At 42.4% G+C, this 21744-nt stretch overlaps 2 protein-coding genes across 2 annotated transcripts in view; both read left to right on the top strand.

Annotated features, from left to right (window-relative positions):
• Positions 1 to 21744, top strand: part of LOC146986534 (uncharacterized) — a 1046957-nt gene that overhangs the window by 228703 nt on the left and 796510 nt on the right. The window lies entirely within an intron of this gene.
• Positions 1 to 21744, top strand: part of LOC146986553 (NACHT, LRR and PYD domains-containing protein 3-like) — a 51567-nt gene that overhangs the window by 1098 nt on the left and 28725 nt on the right. Inside the window, exons 2-4 of the mRNA XM_085780283.1 lie at positions 741 to 973; positions 1189 to 3067; positions 7839 to 8015. Of these exons, the coding sequence (XP_085636409.1) occupies positions 741 to 973; positions 1189 to 3067; positions 7839 to 8015 (2289 nt within the window). The remainder of the gene's footprint in view (positions 1 to 740; positions 974 to 1188; positions 3068 to 7838; positions 8016 to 21744) is intronic.

Below are 21744 nucleotides of genomic sequence, written 5' to 3'. Positions count from 1 at the left end.
GTCCAGAACCAACATCAAACACATGATCAGTGTCTGAAAGAGGAAAACACCACCAACAGCTTCTCAATCATTTCACACATTTGGAGTAAAAACCAGACGAGATGACGCAAAACTGAAGAGACTCAAACTAACAGGGAGTTTGTTTTAGAGTCCAGATTTAAAGAGATAGTTCAACATAGCAAATTGGCCAATTGCCAATTCATGCAAAACAGCTGATGCGCATTTCAGTCAGCAGCAGTCTCTGAATTTACCTCTAAAACAAATCTGTCTGGTAACGTTGTGTTATTATCTCATAGCGTGGTGAATGTGAAGGTCACAACTTGTCCACCAGAGCGTTTTGGAGTTGTTGGATTGTGTATTTGATGAGTTTGATGGGTTTGGGAAATCAGGAAATCCCATTAGCCTCCGGAGCATAGCTCTGAGCAGCTTGCGGCTCTGCTCTGCCGGTCTAAAAATAGCTTGCACTGACAATTGTTTGTTTGTTTGTTTATTTCACATATCAAAAAATGTGATAGTTAAAAATGTTTAACTATCCCTTTAAAGGTCAACAGATAAAGACAGAAACAGAAACCAGACCAGGACCAGGTCTTCATTCAGCTCGTCTCTCTACACTCGTCTTCCTCTACTTTCTCTCTCTCTGCTCCTCTGCTTACTGAAGCCCCGCCCCCTTGAGGTGGTTAACCAATCAGAGCTCAAATGTGGAGCTGTGACATGTTGTTGATCCAGAAATGTCTTGACAGGAGGAAGAGGAGTGGTGTCTCTGTGGACCAGCAGCTGTCCTGCTGTGGTCTCTGTCAGGACGTCCTGAAGGATCCAGTCTCCACCAGCTGTGGACACTGGTTCTGCAGACAGTGCTTCACCTCAGACTGGGACCAGTCTGGTTCTTCAGGACCCCCCTCCTGTCCCCAGTGTGGACAAAGACCCAGAACCAGAGGTGGACTGCAGACAGCCAATCAGAGCAGCTGTGGACAAAGTGAGACTGAACATCTGTCTGCTGATGTGGTCATTTGTGAAACCAGGACCTGTTGTTTTCTCCAGAGTCATTGTTCCATCACACAGCACTGACATTTAAGATGATGATTCAAACCTTCTCCTTGTTGTCTGTAGTTTTTCTGTAGCTGATGAAAATAATCTGATCAGATTGTCAGACTCTCTGTCTTCAGTCTGACTCTGTCTCTTGTCTCTCAGCAGATCGTGGTCTGCAGGAGGTTTTAGATCAACATAAGATCAGTCTGAGGAGCAGATGTGAACGAGTGACTGAAGGAACTGAGGGAACAGGAAGTGGAACAGGAAGTGGAACCCTCCTCAACAGGATCTACACTGAGCTCTACATCACAGAGGGACAGAGTGAAGAGGTTAATACCCAGCATGAGGTGAGACAGCTGGAGACAACGTCCAAGAAGAAGACCCTCCATGAGACTCCAATCAAGTGCAACAACATCTTTAAAGAATTACCTGTCCAACAGAGAGAGTACGTCTCTACGGTCTCACCTGTCCAACAGAGAGAGGACGTCTCTGCGGTCTCACCTGTCCAACAGAGACCCATCAGAGTGGTTCTGACCAACGGCGTCGCTGGCGTTGGAAAAACCTTCTCGGTGCAGAAGTTCACTCTGGACTGGGCCGAGGGCTTGGAGAACCAAGATGTCAGTCTGCTGGTTCTGCTTTCGTTCAGGGAGCTGAACCTGATCAGAGATCAGCGGTTGAGTCTTCTCAGGCTGCTCCATGTTTTCCATCCAACATTACAGAAGGTCACAGCAGAGCAGCTGGCTGTCTGTAAACTTCTCTTCATCTTTGACGGCCTGGATGAAAGCCGACTGTCACTGGACTTCAACAACAGGGAGGTTGTGTCTGATGTCACACAGACGTCATCAGTCAACGTGCTGCTGACAAACCTCATCCAGGGGAATCTGCTTCCCTCGGCTCTGGTCTGGATCACCTCCAGACCTGCAGCAGCCAATCAGATCCCTCCTACATGTGTCGACAGGGTAACAGAGGTCCGAGGCTTCACTGACGCCCAGATGGAGGAGTACTTCAGGAGGAGGTCCAGTGATGAAGATCTGTCCAGAAGAATCATCTCACACATCAAGACGTCCAGGACCCTCCACATCATGTGTCAAGTCCCAGTCTTCTGCTGGATCAGTGCTACAGTTCTGGAGCACATGTTGACCACAGACCAGAGAGGAGAGCTGCCCAAGACCACGACTGACCTGTTCTCACACTTCCTGCTGGTCCAGACAAAGAGGAAGAAGAACAAGTACGGACATGAAGGACATGAGACGAGTCCACAGGAGCTCACGGCGGCCGACAGGGAAGTTCTTCTGAAGCTGGGGAGGCTGGCGTTTGAACAGCTGGAGGAAGGAAACATCATGTTCTACCAAGAAGACCTGGAGCAGTGTGGTCTGGATGTCACAGAGGCCTTGGTGAACTCAGGACTCTGTACTGAGATCTTCAAAAGAGAGAGTGTGATCTTCCAGAAAACAGTCTACTGCTTTGTTCATCTGAGTGTTCAGGAGTTTCTGGCTGCAGTCTACATGTTCCACTGTTTCACCAACAGGAACACACAGGTCCTGGAGAAGTTCCTTGGTAAAAAACATTTTATTTTAGCCCTGGATGTCTTCCTGCTGGGAGCCATGCAGATATCCCTCAACAGTAGAAATGGTCACCTGGACCTGTTTGTTCGCTTCCTTCATGGCCTCTCTCTGCAGTCCAACCAGAGGCTGTTAGGAGGTCTGCTGGGTCAGACAGACAACAGTCCAGAAACCATCCAGAGAACCATCAACAACCTGAAGAAGATGAACTGTTACGAAATCTCTCCTGACAGAAGCATCAACATCTTCCACTGTCTGACGGAGATGAAGGACCAGTCAGTTCATCAGCAGATCCAACAGTTCCTCAAGTCAGAGAACAGATCAGAGAAGAAACTCTCTGAGATCCAGTGTTCAGCTCTGGCCTACATGCTGCAGATGTCAGAGCAGGTTCTGGACGAGTTCGACCTGGAGAAGTACAACACATCAGATCAGGGACAACGGAGACTGATCCCAGCTGTGAGAAACTGCAGGAAGGCTCGGTGAGTGCAGACATGATCAATATGATTATTGATCAGTAGTTCACATAAACACAGTTTTATTTGTTCTCATTATTTTTAGTTTGACTTTGAAAACATTACGTAAGGGTTAATATAGAAAGAAGGCTTTGCTTCAGGGTCCCGTCCATCCTGTGAGAGTGATGAGGATCATTGTTTCCTGTCAAACTCAGTCAGAGAAGATGAGCTGAAGCTCAGATGTTCATCACATCATCAGATGCATCAACTGTGTTTTTACTGCAGCTTTCATCTGATTTGATTCTGACACATTTGATATTTTCTCTCTTCACAGACTTGTTGATTGTATACTCTCAGAGAGTATCTGTGAAGTTGTGGCCTCAGCTCTGAAGTCCAACTCCTCCCACCTGACACAACTGGACCTGGGTAGAAACGACCTGAGTGATTCATCAGTGAAGGTTCTGTGTGCTGGACTCGAGAGTCCAAACTGTAGACTGGAGACTCTGAGGTGAGTTCACTGACTGGACCTGTTGGACTTTTGTCTGTGTTCAGTTCAAATGTGTGAAGTTCAGTTTGAAGCAGCGACTGATTGTGACTCCATGTTACTGCAGCTGGTAGAAGGTGAAGGGTCAGAGGTCACTCAGAGGTCAGGGTGGTGGTGATGATGATGATGATGATGATGGTGATGGTGATGGTGATGATGATGGTGATGATGATGATGATGATGATGATGATGATGATGATGATGATGATGATGATGATGATGATGATGATGATGATGATGATGATGATGATGATGATGATGATGATGATGATGATGATGATGATGATGATGATGATGATGATGATGATGATGATGATGATGTGTAGCGGCCCTTAGTTCCCAAGAAAGGAGGCGGAGATTTCCTTACAGGTGCATGAGTTTATTGCTTTGATGTAGCACCGTGAAAACTATGAGGGAATATACAAAAAAAAACACAAGAAGAAAAAGTTAAACACATTACACTTCACATACAACTTCCCCAACACAGATTTAAAAAAAACCCAATTTATTACCATAAAAAAAAGCAAATAAACAAAACTACATTTTATTAACCCATTACAAAATTACTAAAACCTTATTTAAGGAATTAAAATATAATGTGAACGGCATCACCCCAAAACAAAAAATAAAACAAGACATCAAAAATAAAGTAATAGCCCAAAATTTCATGTACTCCGTTCGGCCCTGAAAAGCTCCTGGGTGGGGCTCGAGGTTAACCCGGTGCTGATTGGCTAAAGCTAGAGCAGCTCTGACGCTACCAGAAACCACCAAAACAACCGGCATTTTTAAAAGGGGGAGCAGAAGGGGAGCATTAGCCTAGCAGACACCGCTGTAAACAACAAGGAAACAGCAGTGGACCGACGATGAGGTGCAGACATTGATTGCACACTGCAAAAACTCAAAATCTTACAAAGAATATTTGTCTTATTTCTAGTCAAAATGTCTAATTTCTAGTCAAAACAATCTCATTCTACTTAAAATAAGTCTCATCATATTAAAAACAGCTTGTTTTTAGACACTTTTTACTTCTTTCAAGCAGATTTTCACTTGAAATAAGTAGAAAAATCTGACAGTGGAGCAAGTTTTTCTTTCTAATTACAAGCACAAAAAACATGCTTTTACTGGCAGATTTTTCTACTTATTTCAAGTGAAAATTAGTTTGAAACAAGTGAAAATGATCTAGAAACAAGTTCATTTTTAGGTGATGAGTCTTATTTTAAGTGGAAATAGATTAGTTTTGACTAGAAATGAGACAAATATTCTTGGACAGATGTAGAGTTTTTGCAGTGCAGTCTACAGCACCGTGGAGATTCAGAGGGGGTTTGAGTCATTGCGGCGAAATGAAAATATCAGCGCACCTCGACACACTGGGGATCCATCACGCCGCAAAACAATGCCGTGAAAAGTTAAAAAAAAAAAAAAAAAAAAGAAAAAACTCAAGCAGGATTACAATCAACCGCCATGTGCACAAACACACAAACCAGAAACGCGGCTACCGCCTCAGCTCCTTCCATCCTTCTTTGTTGTTGTTATGATTTTTGTGCATGTGCTTGTGACCTGCCTGGGTGACGTCACGGTCGAAACTGTAGCACAGCGATTAAGCGGCGATCGAAACTCATGACGTCACCGCGGGGTCCGACTCTGCAGTGGAAACACGGCCACTGAGAGGGCCGAGTGAGAGGACGGTTCCTGTAGAAGTTCCTACCCCCTCCCTTTACCAGGAACTCCTGCAGTGGAAAAACGGCTAAAACCAAACTATAAGGGAACCTGCACCAACACAAAGATTACAAATAATTCAACAAAGAAAACTCACTCAACGAGCCACGGACATGGTTCAAACATAGCCAGCAGCACAAACACTGAGCCAGCCAGGGGAGAACAAAGGGAGGATGGTGGTGATGCGCACAGGTGAGCGCACACACCCACAGGAAGAGCTTACAGGTGACAGTGGCCTCCTCCCTTTTATACCCCAGAAAACTGACCACTAGATGGCAGTAATACACTGACCTTTACATTTTTAGTTTGATTTTGAAAACATTACGTAAGGGTTAATATAGAAAGAAGGCTCTGCTTCAGGGTCCCGTCCATCCTGTGAGAGTGATGAGGATTAATGTTTCCTGTCAAACTCAGTCAGAGAAGAAGAGCTGAAGCTCAGATGTTCATCACATCATCAGATGCATCAACTGTGTTTTTACTGCAGCTTTCATCTGATTTGATTCTGACACATTTGATATTTTCTCTCTTCACAGACTTGTTGATTGTAAACTCTCAGAGAGTCTCTGTGAAGTCGTGGCCTCAGCTCTGAAGTCCAACTCCTCTCACCTGACACAACTGGACCTGAGTAAAACCACCGACCTGAGTGATTCATCAGTGAAGGTTGTGTGTGCTGGACTGGAGAGTCCAAACTGTCGACTGGAGACTCTGAGGTGAGTTCACTGACTGGACCTGTTGGACTTTTGTCTGTGTTCAGTTCAAATGTGTGAAGTTCAGTTTGAAGCAGCGACTGATTGTGACTCCATGTTACTGCAGCTGGTAGAAGGTGAAGGGTCAGAGGTCACTCAGAGGTCAGTGTGGTGGTGGTGGTGATGATGATGATGATGATGATGATGATGATGATGATGATGATGATGATGATGATGATGATGATGATGATGATGATGATGATGATGATGATGATGATGATGATGATGATGATGATGATGATGATGATGATGATGATGATCCGGCTCTCAGTGTGTGTAGCGGCCCTTAGTTCCCAAGAAAGGAGGCGGAGATTTCCTTACAGGTGCATGAGTTTATTGCTTTGATGTAGCACCGTGAAAACTATGAGGGAATATACAAAAAAAAACACAAGAAGAAAAAGTTAAACACATTACACTTCACATACAACTTCCCCAACACAGATTCAAAAAAACCCCAATTTATTACCATAAAAAAAAGCAAATAAACAAAACTACATTTTATTAACCCATTACAAAATTACTAAAACCTTATTTAAGGAATTAAAATATAATGTGAACGGCATCACCCCAAAACAAAAAATAAAACAAGACATCAAAAATAAAGTAATAGCCCAAAATTTCATGTACTCCGTTCGGCCCTGAAAAGCTCCTGGGTGGGGCTCGAGGTTAACCCGGCGCTGATTGGCTAAAGCTAGAGCAGCTCTGACGCTACCAGAAAGCACCAAAACAACCGGCATTTTTAAAAGGGGGAGCAGAAGGGGAGCATTAGCCTAGCAGACACCGCTGTAAACAACAAGGAAACAGCAGTGGACCGACGATGAGGTGCAGACATTGATTGCAGTCTACAGCACCGAGGAGATTCAGAGGGGGTTTGAGTCATTGCGGCGAAATGAAAATATCAGCGCACCTCGACACACTGGGGATCCATCACGCCGCAAAACAATGCCGTGAAAAGTTAAAAAAAACAAAAAAACAAAACTCAAGCAGGATTACAATCAACCGCCATGTGCACAAACACACAAACCAGAAACGTGCCTACCGCCTCAGCTCCTTCCATCCTTCTTTGTTGTTGTTATGATTTTTGTGCATGTGCTTGTGACCTGCCTGGGTGACGTCACGGTCGAAACTGTAGCACAGCGATTAAGCGGCGATCGAAACTCATGACGTCACCGCGGGGTCCGACTCTGCAGTGGAAACACGGCCACTGAGAGGGCCGAGTGAGAGGACGGTTCCTGTAGAAGTTCCTACCCCCTCCCTTTACCAGGAACTCCTGCAGTGGAAACACGGCTAAAACCAAACTATAAGGGAACCTGCACCAACACAAAGATTACAAATAATTCAACAAAGAAAATTCACTCAACGAGCCACGGACATGGTTCAAACAAAGCCAGCAGCACAAACACTGAGCCAGCCAGGGGAGAACAAAGGGAGGATGGTGGTGATGCGCACAGGTGAGCGCACACACCCACAGGAAGAGCTTACAGGTGACAGTGGCCTCCTCCCTTTTATACCCCAGAAAACTGACCACTAGATGGCAGTAATACACTGACCTTTACATTTTTAGTTTGATTTTGAAAACATTACGTAAGGGTTAATATAGAAAGAAGGCTCTGCTTCAGGGTCCCGTCCATCCTGTGAGAGTGATGAGGATCAATGTTTCCTGTCAAACTCAGTCAGAGAAGATGAGCTGAAGCTCAGATGTTCATCACATCATCAGATGCATCAACTGTGTTTTTACTGCAGCTTTCATCTGATTTGATTCTGACACATTTGATATTTTCTCTCTTCACAGACTTGTTGGTTGTAAACTCTCAGAGAGTCACTGTGAAGTCGTGGCCTCAGCTCTGAAGTCCAACTCCTCCCACCTGACACAACTGGACCTGAGTGAAACCACCGACCTGAGTGATTCATCAGTGAAGGTTGTGTGTGCTGGACTGGAGAGTCCAAACTGTCGACTGGAGACTCTGAGGTGAGTTCACTGACTGGACCAGTTGGACTTTTGTCTGTGTTCAGTTCAAATGTGTGAAGTTCAGTTTGAAGCAGCGATTGATTGTGACTCCATGTTACTGCAGCTGGTAGAAGGTGAAGGGTCAGAGGTCACTCAGAGGTCAGTGTGGTGGTGATGATGATGATGATGATGATGATGATGATGATGATGATGGTGATGATGATGATGATGATGATGATGATGATGATGATGATGATGATGATGATGATGATGGTGATGATGATGATGATGATGATGATGATGATGATGATGATGATGATGGTGATGATGATGATGATGATGATGATGATGATGATGATGATGATGATGATGATGATGATCCGGCTCTCAGTGTGTGTAGCGGCCCTTAGTTCCCAAGAAAGGAGGCGGAGATTTCCTTACAGGTGCATGAGTTCATTGCTTTGATGTAGCACCGTGAAAACTATGAGGGAATATACAAAAAAAAACACAAGAAGAAAAAGTTAAACACATTACACTTCACATACAACTTCCCCAACACAGATTCAAAAAAAACCCAATTTATTACCATAAAAAAAAGCAAATAAACAAAACTACATTTTATTAACCCATTACAAAATTACTAAAACCTTATTTAAGGAATTAAAATATAATGTGAACGGCATCACCCCAAAACAAAAAATAAAACAAGACATCAAAAATAAAGTAATAGCCCAAAATTTCATGTACTCCGTTCGGCCCTGAAAAGCTCCTGGGTGGGGCTCGAGGTTAACCCGGCGCTGATTGGCTAAAGCTAGAGCAGCTCTGACGCTACCAGAAAGCACCAAAACAACCGGCATTTTTAAAAGGGGGAGCAGAAGGGGAGCATTAGCCTAGCAGACACCGCTGTAAACAACAAGGAAACAGCAGTGGACCGACGATGAGGTGCAGACATTGATTGCACACTGCAAAAACTCAAAATCTTACCAAGAATATTTGTCTTATTTCTAGTCAAAATGTCTAATTTCTAGTCAAAACAATCTCATTCTACTTAAAATAAGTCTCATCATATTAAAAACAGCTTGTTTTTAGACACTTTTTACTTCTTTCAAGCAGATTTTCACTTGAAATAAGTAGAAAAATCTGACAGTGGAGCAAGTTTTTCTTTCTAATTACAAGCACAAAAAACTTGCTTTCACTGGCAGATTTTTCTACTTATTTCAAGTGAAAATTAGTTTGAAACAAGTGAAAATGATCTAGAAACAAGTTCATTTTTAGGTGATGAGTCTTATTTTAAGTGGAAATAGATTAGTTTTGACTAGAAATGAGACAAATATTCTTGGACAGATGTAGAGTTTTTGCAGTGCAGTCTACAGCACCGTGGAGATTCAGAGGGGGTTTGAGTCATTGCGGCGAAATGAAAATATCAGCGCACCTCGACACACTGGGGATCCATCACGCCACAAAACAATGCCGTGAAAAGTGAAAAAAAAACAAAAAAAACAAAAACTCAAGCAGGATTACAATCAACCGCCATGCGCACAAACACACAAACCAGAAACGTGCCTACCGCCTCAGCTCCTTCCATCCTTCTTTGTTGTTGTTATGATTTTTGTGCATGTGCTTGTGACCTGCCTGGGTGACGTCACGGTCGAAACTGTAGCACAGCGATTAAGCGGCGATCGAAACTCATGACGTCACCGCGGGGTCCGACTCTGCAGTGGAAACACGGCCACTGAGAGGGCCGAGTGAGAGGACGGTTCCTGTAGAAGTTCCTACCCCCTCCCTTTACCAGGAACTCCTGCAGTGGAAACACGGCTAAAACCAAACTATAAGGGAACCTGCACCAACACAAAGATTACAAATAATTCAACAAAGAAAACTCACTCAACGAGCCACGGACATGGTTCAAACAAAGCCAGCAGCACAAACACTGAGCCAGCCAGGGGAGAACAAAGGGAGGATGGTGGTGATGCGCACAGGTGAGCGCACACACCCACAGGAAGAGCTTACAGGTGACAGTGGCCTCCTCCCTTTTATACCCCAGAAAACTGACCACTAGATGGCAGTAATACACTGACCTTTACATTTTTAGTTTGATTTTGAAAACATTACGTAAGGGTTAATATAGAAAGAAGGCTCTGCTTCAGGGTCCCGTCCATCCTGTGAGAGTGATGAGGATCAATGTTTCCTGTCAAACTCAGTCAGAGAAGAAGAGCTGAAGCTCAGATGTTCATCACATCATCAGATGCATCAACTGTGTTTTTACTGCAGCTTTCATCTGATTTGATTCTGACACATTTGATATTTTCTCTCTTCACAGACTTGTTGGTTGTAAACTCTCAGAGAGTCACTGTGAAGTCGTGGCCTCAGCTCTGAAGTCCAACTCCTCCCACCTGACACAACTGGACCTGAGTGAAACCACCGACCTGAGTGATTCATCAGTGAAGTATCTGTGTGCTGGACTGGAGAGTCCAAACTGTAGACTGGAGACTCTGAGGTGAGTTCACTGACTGGACCTGTTGGACTTTTGTCTGTGTTCAGTTCAAATGTGTGAAGTTCAGTTTGAAGCAGCGACTGATTGTGACTCCATGTTACTGCAGCTGGTAGAAGGTGAAGGGTCAGAGGTCACTCAGAGGTCAGTGTGGTGATGATGATGATGATGATGATGATGATGATGATGATGATGATGATGATGATGATGATGATGATCCGGCTCTCAGCGTGCATATCTCTTTTGCTGCCCAATTTGTGTAACGGCCCCCCACCATCTTGGACAGTTACGAATACAGGCTACAAAATAACAAGCTATTAACTAGAAAATTTCCTCTCGGGAAATTTTGAATGGGCCGCGGGGCTACTGCCGATTGTGACATCTCTGTCAACATGGGAATCAAACCCACGATCTTAAGCGCAAGACAGAGCTGATCAGACAGACACATGATCATCTTTCTATAAGCACTGATATGGAGGAGCTGTAATCACATTAGGTTAACTGTGTGTGTGTGTGTGTGTGTGTGTGTGTGTGACACCAATAAGGTTTAACTTTAAAACCAGATTAAATCATGGTTTAAGTTTAAATTCTGTTGCACGTTAACTGTGTTTTAATCACATGAAGGTGTGTGTGTGTGTGTGTGTGTGTGTGTGTGTGTGTGTGTGTGTGTGTGTGTGTGTGTGTGACTGTAATCACATGAAGCTGGCTCTAGAGTCTGTGTGTGTGTGTGTGTGTGACTGACTTGACACATAGTTAGTTAGTAGCTGCATCCTGTGTCAGTCTGATTTAGCTGTGTCTGTGTTTATAAACATTTAAACGAGCGCCAGGTGGATTGTTTATGAAGTTAACGAGCTCTGGCCTGAGGATCAAAGAGGTTACCACGGCGATAGGGGCCCCCGCAGGCTGAGACAGACAGAAACGTGGAGAAAAAGAGCCATTTTCTGCCTCTAAACCGGTCTCACATTTAGGCTTAGCATGACAAAACGGTAACTCCTATCAGAACAAAACACAGATCAACGTTGCTCTAAGGACTTAATGAAAATTTCGGTACGATTTGGTGTTTCTACAGTAAATATTTTGGCGACGCTGGCAGTTTTAAAACATCAGGCCGTTCTGCTCCTCTCAGAAAATATTTGTATTGGACTCAATGAGGAGCAGAGACAGACGTGGCCGCACTCAGAGGCTGATTCTGTCAATTCTGTAAGTCTCTCTGATATTTTGAGCACATGACATGAGAGATAACAAGTTTGTCTTACAAATTCTGAAAAAATTATGTCTGTAGAGTGTAAATTGTGGCCGTGCTGACAGTTTATCCAGAAAAAATACAGAATGTTTCTTCACTCTCTCCCACTCTAACCGATGATGTCACGCACTCTGACACGAACATTCCATGCAATACACACCCATTATAAACTCATAATTTCTCCAAAAATGATCATGGTCATTGATCAGGGATTGATCAAAAACTATATGACCTATCAAAACGTGGAGTAATACGACAATACACAAGACTTGTGTCTACTGTTTAAAGTTTAAATGGAGTCTCTAGGTGAAAGTATGCCTGAGCAGTAGACGTTTGTTAAACTCCAATGATTGGTCTTTTTCGCTCTTTTTTTTCCGCCCGTCCCATTGACTTACATGCAAAAATTTTGCGCAGTATTTCGCGACTTACGTCGCGAATAATTCGTACACTGTTGAGAAAAGTAATAGCACACCGATCCCGATCAAGCCGCACGTTTTGATATATAATTTGGCCTGCAACTCTTCGAGTTGCAGGACTAGTAGCGAATCGAAAGTTGGCCGGAAGTGGAAAAATAACTAGAAAAAGCATTTCCAAGAATGGAAATGGTGTGACTGCTGACAGCAACTGAACGCTGTTGCAGAATTAGCAAATAGTGCAAGCTGTGATCACCATACAAATGTTTGACCAAGGTCAGAATCGAACCCGCATCCTCATGGTTATTAGACTTCCACTCTGCCTCTAGGCCACAGTGCACACACAGTTGCAGAGACTGTTGTCTGTTAATGATCTGCACACTGTCAACATCAAGAAAGCTTGAGAGTCAAGCTTGAATGACTTAGAATGAAAATGTCTGTGAATTTCAGGCTGAGCACTAACCATATGGCCACAGAGAACCTGAGTTACAATGAGCTTTATACTATGAGGAATCAAAGACTGTCCAATGACAGCTGAATAATTGGAATCAAAAGTCAAGCAATGAAGTGAAAAGACTGAGGCAGGAATCGAACCCATGACCGTATGATCACTAAACCTTTACTCTGCCACTCGGCTACAGAGAGCACACTGCTTTCAAACCTGTTGTCATTCATTGTAATGTGATGATGTGCTGCAAACTGGTACGAGTAATCAAGGAGATAACAAACACCTGTAACCAATTGAAGGCGGGGGAGGAGAGCAGAATTCAACATAACATAACAAGAGTTCTTCCCTTGGATTCGAACCAGTGACCTTAGGGTTGGCAAACATCCACCCTAACCCCTACACTACAGTGGAGATGTGAAGAAGAGAGGTTGAGACTTTGATGAATGTGAGATTTTTTGTGAAAAAGTTAAATATTTTAAAAAGTATAAATAGTTAAAAAGAGAAAAGTAATGCCGATAAAGTTCAAAAAAAGCTGCACGTTTTGATATATGAATTGTTGAAATAGCACAAAGTATGAAGGACTAGAAGAAGACCGTAAAAAGGCGGAAGAAAATGGCCAAACAGAAGAACAATAGTGTGACTGCTTCAGCAGTCACACTAACTAGAAAAAGCATTTCCAAGAATGGAAATGGTGTGACTGCTGACAGCAACTGAACGCTGTTGCAGAATTAGCAAATAGTGCAAGCAGTGATCACCATACAAATGTTTGACCAAGGTCGGACTCGAACCCACAACCTCATGGTCATTAGACTTCCACTCTGCCTCTAGGCCACGGTGCACACACAGTTGCAGAGACTGTTGTCTGTTAATGATCTGCACACTGTCAACATCAAGAAAGCTTGAGAGTCAAGCTTGAATGACTTAGAATGAAAATTTCTGTGAATTTCAGGCTGAGAGCAGCAGTTTCAACATGAAGCAAGTTATCAGAAGTCAACAGAGGACAACTGGGAAAATAATTCACTATAATTGTTGTTGAGGCAAGAATTGAACCAGCAACCTTCAGGTCTCCAGACCAGCAAGCTAACCACTAGGCTACAGACAGAGACAGTAAGTGAGGGGTAAAGAAAACCTTTGATAAGAGGATCACTGGCTTCTGCTTAAAAAAAAAAGTAAGGGATCGAACCCATGACCTCATGATCAATAAACCTTTACTCTGCCACTTCGCCACAGAGAGCACAGACATAAGCATGTTTCAGACAGAGTTGTGGAGAATTCTCAGCATTGGGCTGAATGAGAGCAGAGAGCTCCCTGGCTGCATTTAAAAAATATTTAAAATTATTATCTAAGTCTCTTTGCATTTTTGACCAGAATTTTAGCCAGAAGACAAGTGTGGCTACAAAACTGGAGAAAATAATTTGTCTAGAGTTTAATTTGCAGAAAAAGTTAAATATTTGAAAAAGTATAAATAGTTAAAAAGAGAAAAGTAATGCCGATAAAGTTCAAAAAAAGCTGCACGTTTTGATATATGAATTGTTGAAATAGCACAACACCTAACACACTAACCATATGGCCACAGAGAACCTGAGTTACAATGAGCTTTATACTATGAGGAATCAAAGACTGTCCAATGACAGCTGAATAATTGGAATCAAAAGTCAAGCAATGAAGTGAAAAGACTGAGGTAGGAATTGAACCCATGACCATATGATCACTAAACCTTTACTCTGCCACTCGGCTACAGAGAGCACACTGCTTTCAAGACTGTTGTCATTCATTCTAATGTGATGATGTGCTGCAAACTGGTATGAGTAATCAAGAAGATAACAAACACCTGTAACCAATTGAAGGCGGGGGAGGAGAGCAGAATTCAACATAACATAACAAGAGTTCTTCCCTTGGATTCGAACCAGTGACCTTAGGATTGGCAGGCAGTTACCCTACCCCCTACACTACAGTGGAGTTGTGAAGAAGAGAGGTTGAGACTTTGATGAATGTGAGATTTTTTGTGAAAAAGTTAAATATTTGAAAAAGTATAAATAGTTAAAAAGAGAAAAGTAATGCCGATAAAGTTCAAAAAAAGCTGCACGTTTTGATATATGAATTGTTGAAATAGCACAAAGTATGAAGGACTAGAAGAAGACCGTAAAAAGGCGGAAGAAAATGGCCAAACAGAAGAACAATAGTGTGACTGCTTCAGCAGTCACACTAACTAGAAAATTTCCTCTCGGGAAATTTTGAATGGGCCGCGGGGCTACTGCCGATTTTGCCATCTCTGTCAACATGGGAATCAAACCCACGATCTTAAGCGCAAGACAGAGCTGATCAGACAGACACATGATCATCTTTCTATAAGCACTGATATGGAGGAGCTGTAATCACATTAGGTTAACTGTGTGTGTGTGTGTGTGTGTGTGTGTGTGTGTGTGTGTGTGTGTGTGTGTGTGTGTGTGTGTGTGTGTGTGTGTGTGTGTGTGTGACTGTAATCACATGAAGCTGGCTCTAGAGTCTGTGTGTGTGTGTAACTGTAATCACATGAAGCTGGCTCTAGAGTCTGTGTGTGTGTGTGTAATCACATGAAGCTGGCTCTAGAGTCTGTGTGTGTGTGTGTGTGTGACTGACTTGACACATAGTTAGTTAGTAGCTGCATCCTGTGTCAGTCTGATTTAGCTGTGTCTGTGTTTATAAACATTTAAACGAGCGCCAGGTGGATTGTTTATGAAGTTAACGAGCTCTGGCCTGAGGATCAAAGAGGTTACCACGGCGATAGGGGCCCCCGCAGGCTGAGACAGACAGAAACGTGGAGAAAAAGAGCCATTTTCTGCCTCTGCACCGGTCTCACAATTAGGCCTAGCATGAGAAAACGGTAACTCCTATCAGAACAAAACACAGATCAACGTTGCTCTAAGGACTTACTGAAAATTTCGGTACGATTTGGTGTTTCTACAGTAAATATTTTGGCGACGCTGGCAGTTTTAAAACATCAGGCCGTTCTGCTCCTCTCAGAAAATATTTGTATTGGACTCAATGAGGAGCAGGGACAGACGTGGCCGCACTCAGAGGCTGATTCTGTCAATTCTGTAAGTCTCTCTGATATTTTGAGCACATGACATGAGAGATAACAAGTTTGTCTTACAAATTCTGAAAAGATTATGTCTGTAGAGTGTAAATTGTGGCCGTGCTGACAGTTTATCCAGAAAAAATACAGAATGTTTCTTCACTCTCTCCCACTCTAACCGATGATGTCACGCACTCTGACACGAACATTCCATGCAATACACACCCATTATAAACTCATAATTTCTCCAGAAATGATCATGGTCATTGATCATGGATTGATCAAAAACTATATGACCTATCAAAACGTGGAGTAATACGACAATACACAAGACTTGTGTCTACTGTTTAAAGTTTAAATGGAGTCTCTAGGTGAAAGTATGCCTGAGCAGTAGACGTTTGTTAAACTCTAATGATTGGTCTTTTTCGGTCTTTTTTTTCCGCCCGTCCCATTGACTTACATGCAAAAATTTTGCGCAGTTTTTCGCGACTACGTCGCGAAAAATTCGTAAACTGTTGAGAAAAGTAATAGCACACCGATCCCGATCAAGCCGCACGTTTTGATATATAATATGTCCTGCAACTCTTCGAGTTGCAGGACTAGTAGCGAATCGAAAATAGTCCGGAAGAGGACGAAGAATAACTAGAAAAAGCATTTCCAAGAATGGAAATGGTGTGACTGCTGATAGCAACTGAACGCTGTTGCAGAATTAGCAAACAGTGCAAGCAGTGATCACCATACAAATGTTTGACCAAGGTCAGAATCGAACCCACAACCTCATGGTCATTAGACTTCCACTCTGCCTCTAGGCCACGGTGCACACACAGTTGCAGAGACTGTTGTCTGTTAATGATCTGCACACTGTCAACATCAAGAAAGCTTGAGAGTCAAGCTTGAATGACTTAGAATGAAAATTTCTGTGAATTTCAGGCTGAGAGCAGCAGTTTCAACATGAAGCAAGTTATCAGAAGTCAACAGAGGACGACTGGGAAAATAATTCACTATAATTGTTGTTGAGGCAAGATTTGAACCAGCAACCTTCAGGTCTCCAGACCAGCAAGCTAACCACTAGGCTACAGACAGAGACAGTATGTGAGGGGTAAAGAAAACCTTTGATAAGAGGATCACTGGCTTCTGCTTAAAAAAAAAAGTAAGGAATCGAACCCAAGACCTCATGATCAATAAACCTTTACTCTGCCACTTCGCCACAGAGAGCACAGACATAAACATGTTTCAGACAGAGTTGTGGAGAATTCTCAGCATTGGGCTGAATGAGAGCAGAGAGCTCCCTGGCTGCATTTAAAAAATATTTAAAATTATTATCTAAGTCTCTTTGCATTTTTGACCAGAATTTTAGCCAGAAGACAAGTGTGGCTACAAAACTGGAGAAAATAATTTGTCTAGAGTTTAATTTGCAGAAAAAGTTAAATATTTGAAAATGTATAAATAGTTAAAAAGAGAAAAGTAATGCCGATAAAGTTCAAAAAAAGCTGCACGTTTTGATATATGAATTGTTGAAATAGCACAACACCTAACACACTAACCATATGGCCACAGAGAACCTGAGTTACAATGAGCTTTATACTATGAGGAATCAAAGACTGTCCAATGACAGCTGAATAATTGGAATCAAAAGTCAAGCAATGAAGTGAAAAGACTGAGGCAGGAATCGAACCCATGACCATATGATCACTAAACCTTTACTCTGCCACTCGGCTACAGAGAGCACACTGCTTTCAAGACTGTTGTCATTCATTGTAATGTGATGATGTGCTGCAAACTGGTATGAGTAATCAAGGAGATAACAAACACCTGTAACCAATTGAAGGCGGGGGAGGAGAGCAGAATTCAACATAACATAACAAGAGTTCTTCCCTTGGATTCGAACCAGTGACCTTAGGGTTGACAAGCAGTTACCCTAACCCCTACACTACAGTGGAGTTGTCAAGAAGAGAGGTTGAGACTTTGATGAATGTGAGATTTTTCAATGATGCTTAAAATAAAAATAAATGAGTATATATTAGCCACACCAAGTAAGAAGAGGACTTTTTTGTGACCTGTGACTATTTTTTGGTGAATTAAAATGATTTAAAAAGCACTTAACAGCAAGTTACAAAGTTGAGCTCCTTCTCCTGCTGATGTGAAAAAAATGCATTAGGCTGAATGGGAGCAGAGAGCTCCCTGGCTGCATTTAAAAAATATTTAAAATTATTATCTAAGTCTCTTTGCATTTTTGACCAGAATTTTAGCCAGAAGACAAGTGTGGCTACAAAACTGGAGAAAATAATTTGTCTAGAGTTTAATTTGTGGCCGTGCTGACAGTTTAGCCAGAAAAACTCTAGAATGTTTTTTTGCCTCTCTCCACTCTGACACCACTCTGGCTCTGCTCGTTAGACGCAATACACACCCATTATAAAGCTGAAAAAAATCAGAAAAAGTTAAATATTTGAAAAAGTATAAATAGTTAAAAAGAGAAAAGTAATGCCGATAAAGTTCAAAAAAAGCTGCACGTTTTGATATATGAATTGTTGAAATAGCACAAAGTATGAAGGACTAGAAGAAGACCGTAAAAAGGCGGAAGAAAATGGCCAAACAGAAGAACAATAGTGTGACTGCTTCAGCAGTCACACTAATAAGGAAGAAAAAATCCACACAATAACAGTAGTGCCCGGGCTTCGCCCGGGCACTGGTCCCTGCAGCTATTTCATAGCTGTTGGGACCAGTGCCCGGTGCGATTGCCCGCGGCCCTAACTAGAAAAGGCATTTCCAAGAATGGAAATGGTGTGACTGCTGACAGCAGCTGAACGCTGTTGCAGAATTAGCAAATAGTGCAAGCAGTGATCACCATACAAATGTTTGACCAAGGTCGGACTCGAACCCACAACCTCATGGTCAATAGACTTCCACTCTGCCTCTAGGCCACAGTGCACACACAGTTGCAGAGACTGTTGTCTGTTGATGAGCTGCACTCTGTCTCACGCTGACATCAAGAAAGCTTGAGAGTCAAGCTTGAATGACTTACAATGAAAATTTCTGTGAATAATTGTTATTGAGGCAAGATTTGAACCAGTAACCTTCAGGTCTCCAGCTCAGCAAGCTAACCACTAGGCTACAGGCAGAGACAGTATGTGAGTGGCAAAGAAAACCTTTAATAAGAGGATCACTGGCTCCTGCTTAAAAAAAGGTAAGGAAAGTGCAGAAATTAGCCACACCAAGTAAGACTTAGAATGAAAATTTCTGTGAATTTCAGGCTGAGAGCAGCAGTTTCAACATGAAGCAAGTTATCAGAAGTCAACAGAGGACGACTGGGAAAATAATTCACTATAATTGTTGATGAGGCAAGATTTGAACCAGTAATCGAACCCACAACCTCATGATCACTAAACCTTTACTCTGCCACTTCACCACAGAGAGCACAGACATAAGCATGTTGCCATTGTAATGTGATGATGTGCAGAGAGCTCCCTGGCTGCATTTAAAAAATATTTTAAATTATTATCTAAGTCTCTTTGCATTTTTGACCAGAATTTTAGCCAGAAGACAAGTGTGGCTACAAAACTGGAGAAAATCATTTGTCTAGAGTTTAATTTGCAGAAAAAGTTTAATATTTTAAAAAGTATAAATAGTTAAAAAGAGAAAAGTAACGCCGATAAAGTTCAAAAAAAGCTGCACGTTTTGATATATGAATTGTTGAAATAGCACAACACCTAACACACTAACCATATGGCCACAGAGAACCTGAGTTACAATGAGCTTTATACTATGAGGAATCAAAGACTGTCCAATGACAGCTGAATAATTGGAATCAAAAGTCAAGCAATGAAGTGAAAAGACTGAGGCAGGAATCAAACCCATGACCATATGATCACTAAACCTTTACTCTGCCACTCGGCTACAGAGAGCACACTGCTTTCAAGACTGTTGTCATTCATTGTAATGTGATGATGTGCTGCAAACTGGTATGAGTAATCAAGGAGATAACAAACACCTGTAACCAATTGAAGGCGGGGGAGGAGAGCAGAATTCAACATAACATAACAAGAGTTCTTCCCTTGGATTCGAACCAGTGACCTTAGGGTTGGCAAACATCCACCCTAACCCCTACACTACAGCGCAGTTGTGGAGAATAGAGGTTGAGACTTTGATGAATGTGAGATTTTTTGTGAAAAAGTTAAATATTTGAAAAAGTATAAATAGTTAAAAAGAGAAAAGTAATGCCGATAAAGTTCAAAAAAAGCTGCACGTTTTGATATATGAATTGTTGAAATAGCACAAAGTATGAAGGACTAGAAGAAGACCGTAAAAAGGCGGAAGAAAATGGCCAAACAGAAGAACAATAGTGTGACTGCTTCAGCAGTCACACTAACTAGAAAAAGCATTTCCAAGAATGGAAATGGTGTGACTGCTGACAGCAACTGAACGCTGTTGCAGAATTAGCAAATAGTGCAAGCTGTGATCACCATACAAATGTTTGACCAAGGTCAGAATCGAACCCACATCCTCATGGTTATTAGACTTCCACTCTGCCTCTAGGCCACGGTGCACACACAGTTGCAGAGACTGTTGTCTGTTAATGATCTGCACACTGTCAACATCAAGAAAGCTTGAGAGTCAAGCTTGAATGACTTAGAATGAAAATGTCTGTGAATTTCAGGCTGAGCACTAACCATATGGCCACAGAGAACCTGAGTTACAATGAGCTTTATACTATGAGGAATCAAAGACTGTCCAATGACAGCTGAATAATTGGAATCAAAAGTCAAGCAATGAAGTGAAAAGACTGAGGCAGGAATCGAACCCAAGACCTCATGATCAATAAACCTTTACTCTGCCACTCGGCTACAGAGAGCACACTGCTTTCAAGACTGTTGTCATTCATTGTAATGTGATGATGTGCTGCAAACTGGTATGAGTAATCAAGGAGATAACAAACACCTGTAACCAATTGAAGGCGGGGGAGGAGAGCAGAATTCAACATAACATAACAAGAGTTCTTCCCTTGGATTCGAACCAGTGACCTTAGGGTTGGCAAACATCCACCCTAACCCCTACACTACAGTGGAGTTGTGAAGAAGAGAGGTTGAGACTTTGATGAATGTGAGATTTTTTGTGAAAAAGTTAAATATTTTAAAAAGTATAAATAGTTAAAAAGAGAAAAGTAATGCCGATAAAGTTCAAAAAAAGCTGCACGTTTTGATATATGAATTGTTGAAATAGCACAAAGTATGAAGGACTAGAAGAAGACCGTAAAAAGGCGGAAGAAAATGGCCAAACAGAAGAACAATAGTGTGACTGCTTCAGCAGTCACACTAACTAGAAAATTTCCTCTCGGGAAATTTTGAATGGGCCACGGGAGCTACTGCGGGTTGTGCCATCTCTGTCAACATGGGAATCAAACCCACGATCTTAAGGTCAAGACAGAGCTGATCAGACAGACACATGATCATCTTTCTATAAGCACTGATATGGAGGAGCTGTAATCACATTAGGTTAACTGTGTGTGTGTGTGTGTGTGTGTGTGTGTGTGTGTGTGTGTGTGTGTGTGTGTGTGTGTGTTTGTGTGTGTGTGTGTGTGTGTGTGTGTAACTGTAATCACATGAAGCTGGCTCTAGAGTCTGTGTGTGTGTGTGTGTGTGTGTAGGTGTGTGACTGTAATCACATGAAGCTGGCTCTAGAGTCTGTGTGTGTGTGTGTGACTGACTTGACACATAGTTAGTTAGTAGCTGCATCCTGTGTCAGTCTGATTTAGCTGTGTCTGTGTTTATAAACATTTAAACGAGCGCCAGGTGGATTGTTTATGAAGTTAACGAGCTCTGGCCTGAGGATCAAAGAGGTTACCACGGCGATAGGGGCCCCCGCAGGCTGAGGCAGACAGAAACGTGGAGAAAAAGAGCCATTTTCTGCCTCTAAACCGGTCTCACAATTAGGCCTAGCATGAGAAAACGGTAACTCCTATCAGAACAAAACACAGATCAACGTTGCTCTAAGGACTTACTGAAAATTTCGGTACGATTTGGTGTTTCTACAGTAAATATTTTGGCGACGCTGGCAGTTTTAAAACATCAGGCCGTTCTGCTCCTCTCAGAAAATATTTGTATTG

Source organism: Trachurus japonicus, chromosome 6 (genome assembly GCF_045865225.1).
Source record: "Trachurus japonicus isolate A0001 chromosome 6, Traja_1.0".
NCBI lineage: Eukaryota > Metazoa > Chordata > Actinopteri > Carangiformes > Carangidae > Trachurus > Trachurus japonicus.
The sequence above is the reverse complement of the archived record's forward strand: the minus strand, read 5'-3'. Positions and strand labels throughout refer to the sequence as shown.